Here is an 8628-nt window from a genome sequence, read left to right as displayed (position 1 = left end):
GCACAAATTTTTGTGCACCGGGCCTCTAGTGTTTCTATAAAATGGGCACAGTACTTGTCTTGTACTCTCATTGGAACATTATTATTAATGTTCATAATAATTTTATTGCTCTAGGAAGCAGGCTGGAGAGGGAATAAAAGATGGTATTAGTAAGTTTTGGTTTTTTTCTTTACTTTTTTTGTCAGAATAACCAAGTGCTGGGAATTGGAAGTGGTTCTACAATTGTCCATGCTGTGCAGCGAATAGGTATGTCCTTGGGCTGTTTCCTGTATGTTTTGTCGGGTATGGATGATGTGGGGTGGTAGAAGCTGGGGGCAGGATTGGGGCATAGAAAACACCTGCTGGGTATGGCTCCAGCACTGTGGAGCTGCTTGTCTGTCAGCTGTGTGTTCCTGCTTTTCCCTGAGAGAGAGATTCTTGGGTCTCTTCAGCCATGTTTGGGGGTTGCCTTAGCTTTGTTTACACAGCTGGAGGAGAGGAGCAGACTTAGAGTGAAGTCTCAAAAGAATTTTATCTTCATTGTGTGTGTGTGTGTGTGTGTGTGTGTGTGTGTGTTTGGTCTCAGGGACCCTGAAGCAAGCTCTCTGACCCTCAGACAATCTCAGGCAAACAAATTAAGGTCAGTGCAGGCTTGACTCTGAAGTGAATGGGAGGTGCCTGCAGTTGCGGCCTGGTTCCCGCAGGTGCTGGCTTTTTCTGATTAGGGTGTCTGTGCTTAGGAAGGAGCAGGAATTCCCAGCCCCTGTGGCTGCTCCACAGGTTTTACTGCCCTGCTTTTGTTTGTAAGAACAAGCCCAGAGGAGAGGCTTGCTAGAGTGCTGGCCTCTTGTAGTTCCAGGGGCAAAGTGCTCAGGAGGCAGAGTCCAGCACCACTCTGTCTGTAAGGAGTGGCTGTGGTGCTGGTGTGTTGGCTTCTGGAAGCTGCCTCATGGGCCAAACAGGGGCTGTAACGTTGTACATCCTTGTGCCTTAGCACTGAGTGTGTGGAGGATTTTAAGTTCAAGAATTAACTGTGGGTTTCGTAATAGTGACATCTAAACCTCACAAGATGCAACCCATTGATGAAAAAAACTTAAGCTTTAACAAGACAGTGTTTTTCTTAATACCTTTTTTAAAAAGTCAAGTTTTCCTGAAGGGCACAATCCCCAAATACATGAATAAACCCACTCTAACAACCCTCTGGGGTCTACAAATGACATTATATTTTGTATTAAATGTGAAAATTGACCTCTAGCTTTTCCCTGTAAAAGGCAGTATAGGGAAGTATTTAAGACTGAAGCTAGACTGCCAGGGGTCATATTCCAGTTCTGCCACTTGTTAGCTGTGTAACTACCCAGATACTCTACCTCTCTGTGCCAGTCTCCTCTTCTGTAAAATGGAGGTAATAATTGTACCTTTCCTTTGGGTTATAACTGACCTTTAGGATTAAAAGAGTTCCCAGGTACACAGTTCCTTGACTATTGCCAGGCACATAATAGCAGACACTGGCGTTGCTCTTCCATAGTTAGTACTCACTGCCTTAGGCTTTCTACTGTCCCTGTCCTGTGATGTGTGAGGTATGTTCATCAACTTTGTCAAAAAGGGGGGGACATGGTATGAAAGGCAGACTTTCCTTTTCTGTTGGATTTGAGCGAATGTGTCCAAGACAAGAAAAGTGAAGTGAGAGAGTGAAGACCCACTGACATGGTTTCTCTCTCCGCAGCTGAAAGAGTGAAGCAGGAGAACCTGAACCTCGTCTGTGTTCCCACGTCCTTCCAGGTGGGCCTGCTTTCATTCTGCATCTGAGTGGCTGCCGAATCTTCCGGGTCCCTGAGCACATGGAGGTTTGGCTGTGGGGTGTGCACCAGGGTAGTTCCCTGTGAGAGGGCCGGGAGCAGGAGAGTGTGTTTACTGAAATCATGTGTGTGGTTATGTAGCTTGCTCTCTACCAAGCCTTGCCAACCTTTGTGGAGGTGCTGACCGAAGAGCAGAAGACACAAAAGGAACAACATGAATGTACACAAGACACTGTTCTCCAGGCGACCTTTCCTTGTTGATAATTGTCTCCTCAGCTGTGTCTAATTTGTTAATTCCTGTGCCCCATCTTTAAACAAAGTAAACCAAACAACAAAGAGACACAAAACAAAAATCAACAGAGACACTCTATGTACAGTATTTATAGGTGTGCACAACCAACAGTCAAGAACTTCACACCATGGTCCTTGTCTGTCCAGCCAGAGAAACCTCTTCCATAGTTAGTACTTACTGCCTTAGGCTTTCTACTGTCCCTGTCCTGTGATGTGTGAGGTATGTTCATCAACTTTGTCAAAAAGGGGGGACATGGTATGAAAGGCAGACAAATGCCCTGCGTTTAAAACTGACCGAAGCAGAACAATGTCTCTTGTCCCAGAGTGGATCAGACTAAGAGCTTGGAAACCAGGCAAGGACACTGGAGGTCACTTGCCACCAAAGCTGATCAGGCTCGCCCAGCCAAGAGGCAGTAAAATGCCTCCCATGCAATACACAGTACTGCAATACACAGTACATGCTTCCTTGCAAGGAAGCCCAGATGAGAGGCAGCAAGTGCTTCTCGTGTCATACGAAATGCCTGATTCCTCCTATAAAAATGCTTGATTCAACTTAGGTCTCAGGTGAGACGGGGTTGTTGAGGCTGCGGCTGGGACTCTGAACAGGAAAATTCCTGGCAGCGCTTCAGACAGGGTTTCCTGTCTAGACCCTGTCAGGAGCCTTCGGGGTTTCTTCAGCTATTGCTCCAGCCCCGTTAGCTGTTCTCTTAGGGCCGTGGTCGGCAAACTATGGCTGGGGAGCCACATGCGGGTCTTTGGCCCCTTGAGTGTGGCTCTTCCTAAGCCTTAGGAGTACCCTAATTAAGTTAATAACAATGTACCTACCTATATAGTTTAAGTTTAAAAAATTTGGCTCTCAAAAGAAATTTCAATCGTTGTACTGTTGATATTTGGCTCTGTTGACTAATGAGTTTGCTGACCACTGCCCTAGAGGAATCTGGCTTACGTTCCTTCATGGTTGCCAGAATATGTAACCAGACAATCAATGGGTCCATGCTGTGTGTCACTACTTGAGCCAATTAAGCAGAGACAGGGTTGAATCATATATGAGTGTTTATTCCAATACTGGTGACAGTAAGGGAGAGCAGCAAGTCATCCAAATAATCTGCTCTGTAGCCCCCTATAAGCCAGCTGCTTATATAGGGCAGGACAAAGATTACATGGAGAAGTAGGGATTACAGCAGTGGTTCTCAACCTTCTGGCCCTTTAAATACAGTTCCTCATGTTGTGACCCAACCATAAAATTATTTTTGTTGCTACTTCATAACTGTAATGTTGCTACTGTTATGAATCGTAATGTAAATATCTGATATGCAGGATGGTCTTAGGCAACCTCTGTGAAAGGGTCGTTCGACCTCTAAAGGGGTCCCGACCCATAGGTTGAGAACCGCTGGATTACAGGTATGAGGAAGTTGGGATTACAGGCATGGGGAAGTAGGCAATGTGGACTGGGGTGGGACTCCGTTGTTTGGGCAACAAGGTTGTCAATCTTTCCACGATAATAGGCAGTTCTTGAATGAGAATGGACAGCATTCCAAGGTTGACTCCCAGGTCCTGGGAGCGTACAACCTCCAGCCATAGCCACTTTAAAATGTCCTTTCTTTAACCAGAATAAGGCAATCATGGTTAATAGAGTATGATTAATATTTCCTATAACCATAATTAGTCCCCAGTATTCTATTTTTGCTCCTAACGTAAGAACCCTCTCTCCAAATAAGGTACACTCTGAGGTATGGGTCGCTAGAATGTAACATACCTTTCTTTGGGGGAGCACAGTTCCATCCCTAACACTCAGACCATTTGTGAGCATGACTTCTCTCTGTGTGCAGGGTACTTGCATGGGCCTCCAGTTGAGATGGGAGAAGGGAGGGTTGGAGGATTTGCTGATGGGAACATGCTCAGAGGCTCCTAGCCCAGAGGATCTGAGGTTGTAGTAAGGGTCTTCCATATGTGAATGGGGTGCACACTGTTTACAAAAAGTACAGATCCTATGCTCATGTATTGCTTATTATCTGGGGAAATAAGAGTGGGTGTGGGGCAGGGGCGTTAGCCGCAGGCCTCCCAGCTACACAACATAGATAGCACTTACCTCCCGGCCCTCTCTCGTGCTGGACTCTGGACTGGTGCAGGGGTGGTGAGGAAGCAGAGTCAGTTGAACATAGTGATTATTGAGGGTGTATATATTTTTATCAGGGATATGAGGCTCCCTGTGTATGCATGCAAGGTGTTATTCACTGTCTCCAGAGTCCTAGTGTTGTGCCTGGCTCTTCGGCACTCTACAAGTGTTTGTTGGGTGAATTTATGTGTGTCATTTGTCACAAATATATAGTAGAGAAGAAGTAGAGATATGTGTCTTTTAGAAGCAGGAGAGAGCCCACTTTTTGCCAAGGGGTTGGGGAAGGCTTCCTAGAAAGGCCGGTCTTTGAATTGGACATGAGGTTGGAGTCTGGGAGAGGGCAGGGCATTTTAGGCAGAGGAGGAATGCCAAGAGCACGAAGACTCCTTTTAAGTTGCTACTGTTTATACATTATTAGTAGCATATTATTTTGTAAGGTAACTTCATCCATTTATAAGCAGGATTGTCCTCCTTTTTTTCTTCTATCATTCTCTCCACTTCCCTTCTCTTCTAACCCATTCCTAGTGCCTACGCAGGTCAGGAAGCAGGAGACAGAAATCCTGGTCCTTGGTCTGTCCTTAACTTATCACTGTGTGACCTCCCTGGGCTTACACTAAATGCCTCCTCTTGGATTGAACTCAAAAGGATCAGTTATTTACTCAGCTGTGGCTCAATGTGGCGCTAACTGCTGTAGGGTAACAAGGTGTTTGAAATGTGTTCTTTCCTACTCGGCTGCAGCCTAGATGGACAGACAGGACATCTTCATCAAATAGTACCACAGTCAAGTGGTGCTTTGAACTTAAGAAAAGTTAAATAAATGATATATTTACATGGGACTTTTCCCCTAGGGATCGTGATAGAACATTTTTCTTGCATCCATTTTTCATGAAATATATTTGAATACAGTTTGGTACTGTTTCTAAAGTATATAAAATTAATAGGAAATCAGTACATCACACTTTTATTTGCATGATAAACTATTACCTGAACTATATGCAGTTCTTGTCATTTTTCTAACTATCTGTAGTAAGTACTTGTTGCTATGGTACAAATTACCCCCAAACTTAGCAGTTCAAGCAACTAACATTTATTATTTTGTAGTTTTCAAAAGTCAGGAATCTAGATGGTTTGGTTGGGTGGAATCTGGATGGTTCTGGCTTCAGATCTGTCGTGAGGTTGCAGTCGAGTTGTTGGTCAGGGTTGCAGTCATCTCAAGACAACATGGTTGAAGGATCTGCTTCCAGGCTCAGTCACATGGGGGTTTGCAGGCCTCAGTTCTCCATAGGCTGTTGGGTAGAAGGCCTGTGCCCAGGGCTGTCTCAGTGTCTTAAGGACATAGCAGTTGGTTCCCCAGAGTGTGTTATAAGAGAGGGAAGGAAGGAGAGGAGGGAAGGAGAAAAGGAGGCTTGAGCATGTCACACCCCTAGCCCCCTTTGCCTACCCCACTGTGTAACTCTGTATAAACTTGCCTCAGCAGTGTCATGCCATCTCCCCTGCTGTGTGGCATTGGTCACACAGACCAGCCCTGGGACATTGTGGTCAGGAGTTATCCAACGGCTTGAATACCAAGAGGGGGTAATTGGGGGTCATCTTGGAGGCTGCCTTCTAGGTATTCCCAATGTGTTTATAGTCTCGAGTTCTGGAACTAGGGGATTTCTCCAGTACTACTTTGGAGAAATCTAGGTACTTGGAAATAATTAAGCAATGCCATTTTTATTATTGTTTTCTCCCATCATTATATGTTTCTCTGTAATTAGAATAAAAATCACCCTAGCTGGTTTGGTGTAGTGGATAGAGCGTTAGCCTGTGGACTGAAGGGTCCTGGGTTCGATTCCAGTCAAGAGCACATGCCTGGGTTGCGGGCTCGATTCCCAGTGAGGGACATGCCGGCGGCAGCCGATCAATGATTCTCTCTCATCATTGATGTTTCCATCTCTCTCTCCCTTTCCCTTCCTTTCTGAAATCAATAAAAATATATTTTTTAAAAAATCATATTTTGTTTTTTTTTAAATTTCATTTTTTTCAGTCAGTATTTTATTTTAGCCTTTTATTATGGAAAACTTCAGAAAGGCTAAAGAACAATATAATGAATTTCCATGTACCCATTACTCAGTTTGAACAATTAGCAGTTCATGGCCTGTTTACATCTGTACCCCATTCTGCTCCACCTTGATTATTTTGAAACATCCCAGTCATAGTGTCAATTCATTGTATATATTTCATTATGTCTGTCTGAAAACTAGGAAGACTTTTAAACATCTGAACAATACTTTGAAATGTAACAGTAATCTTTAATAGCATCAAATATAAATCCAGGGTTCAAAATTCCCCTCTTGTCTTATCCTTAAAAATATTTTTTACAGTTTGAACCAGGATCCAAATGAAGTCCACATATTGCAAATTCCAGGGTCTTTGTAGTTTATTCTTAAATTTTGGATGTGAAGATTTATGTTGGTCATTTCATCCATCCCCATCTTCTTATAGATGAGAAAATTTGCCAGGGCTTATGTAGCTGGTTTATTTAAGATTAGACCCTAGACCTGATTCTTAATCTCAGGTGCTTTTCACTTTAAGCAGAAAATATTTTCAAGGCATGCCTTTGAAAGAAACTTTCCATCCTTTGGTTCGTTTGCAGGTTGTGAGCAATGACATGAACTTGAGACCTCCTGGACTTGGGTGGTCGAAGTTCATGTGCAGTTATTCCAGCTGTGAGTCCTGCTCAGGGCCGTGTGGTGGCGGCCAGCACTACTCTTCGCTTGGTCAGCCTCTTAAAGGTTAACCATGGTCATGTCTATAAAGTCAGTGGTGCTGATTTTTCCCACAAACCTCCTGAATCTCTCCCAGGCTGGCCTTTCAATTTGCCGAGCTCATCACTTAGCCATTCCAGAAGTCCTACCTTTATGTACTCCTCCAAGGATATGTTCTTTGCTTATTTTTACTCAATAGTATAGCTTGGGAATCACTTCATATCGATTCTTAGTCATCTTTAGTCTTTTTTCCACATTGTTGGATTTTCATTTTTATTTTATTTATTTATAAACATATTTTTATGATTTCAGAGAGGAAGGAAGAGGAAGAGAGAGAAACACCAATGATGAGAATCACTGGTCAGTTGCCTCCTGCATGCCCCTTACTGGGGATCGAGCCAGCAACCCAGTGATGTGTCCTGACTGGGAATCGAACCCTGACCTCCTGGTTCATAGGTTGATGTTCAATCACTGAGCCACACCACTGTTAGAGTTTAAAGCATTTTTTTCTAATATTTTTATAGATTTGGTTCTTATTTTAGGAAGTTTTTAAAAATACTCCATTGCTTTAGGAGGCATTGTCTTCAATAGCAGGCCATTGAAAAAGAGCTGTGAGCTGGCACTGGACTGAGGCTCAGTGCTGGGTTGCCTCCTTCTAGCTCTAGGATGAAGTAGCTTAGCTTTGCCTTTCATGGATCTAGATCGCCTATCTCCTGGTGAGCCAAGTTTGGATTTGATTTGGGAGGGAGCCTCAGTCAGGACTCAGTATTCAACACTGAAATCCAACAGAATTCTGCAAATCCTTGCCACATGCTCAAAGTAAGTGATCATGGGTGCTTTTCCCTGTCCTCCGCAGGCCCGACAGCTCATCCTGCAGTATGGCTTAACACTCAGTGACCTGGACCGACACCCGGAGGTAAGAGATGGGCTGCTCTGTCTTACTGTCTCCTTTTTTTGTGGCCGTTGCTTGTCTATGGGCTCAGGGTATCTGCCGTGTGTAGGAGAGAGGTCAGTTCATCATACCAGCTTTTCTCTGGAGACCTTGAGTATTAATCCTGGCTGAGGTCACAAGCAGAGCCGTGTTTGGTTTCCAGTACATTCCCTTTGGTTTAACTGTGAGAGCTCCGTTTGAGTGTGATGAAGAGGGTTAGATGAGCCCTGGCTGCACCCAGGGCTTCTTCCTTCAGTCCTTGGACAGATGTATGATAGTGAGCCAGCCCACGGGGCTTACCACCACGTGGAGAAGAGAAGTGATCGTCTGAGGTGCCATGCGCATGTGGAAATGGGTTACAGTGAGTTTTAAAGATGATTACACACCTAGGCAATCAGGAGGCTGAAGTTGAGAAGGTGAGTTGCATGCTCATAGTTAGCAGTTACTGAGCCCTTACTGAATACCAGATACTTTGCTTAGTGCTATACCAGTGGTAAGTTATTTAATCTCCAGTAGTCTTGAGGGTGGGTACCATTATGTACCCACCTTTTCCAAAGCTATGAAAAAGGCACAGAGAGGGCAAGCCTCTTGCCCAAGGCCATACTTTTTGTAAGTAGCAGAGCCTCAGTATGAATCATGTGCCTCTAGCTCTAGAGCAGTGGTTCTCAACCTTCTGGCCCTTTAAATACAGTTCCTCATGTTGTGATCCAACCATAAAATTATTTTCGTTGCTACTTCATAACTGTAGTGTTGCTACTGTTATGAATC

General features: G+C 44.2%; 1 protein-coding gene across 1 annotated transcript in view; it reads left to right on the top strand.

Moving 5' to 3' along the window:
• The window catches only part of RPIA (ribose 5-phosphate isomerase A), a 32267-nt gene that overhangs the window by 6400 nt on the left and 17239 nt on the right, over positions 1–8628 (top strand). The window contains exons 3-5 of the mRNA XM_014533377.1: positions 186–246; positions 1703–1758; positions 7786–7845. Coding sequence (XP_014388863.1) covers positions 186–246; positions 1703–1758; positions 7786–7845 — 177 coding nt within the window. The remainder of the gene's footprint in view (positions 1–185; positions 247–1702; positions 1759–7785; positions 7846–8628) is intronic.

The sequence above is a fragment of the Myotis brandtii genome, unplaced genomic scaffold, assembly GCF_000412655.1.
Source record: "Myotis brandtii unplaced genomic scaffold, ASM41265v1 scaffold9706, whole genome shotgun sequence".
Lineage (NCBI taxonomy): Eukaryota > Metazoa > Chordata > Mammalia > Chiroptera > Vespertilionidae > Myotis > Myotis brandtii.
The sequence above is the reverse complement of the archived record's forward strand: the minus strand, read 5'-3'. Positions and strand labels throughout refer to the sequence as shown.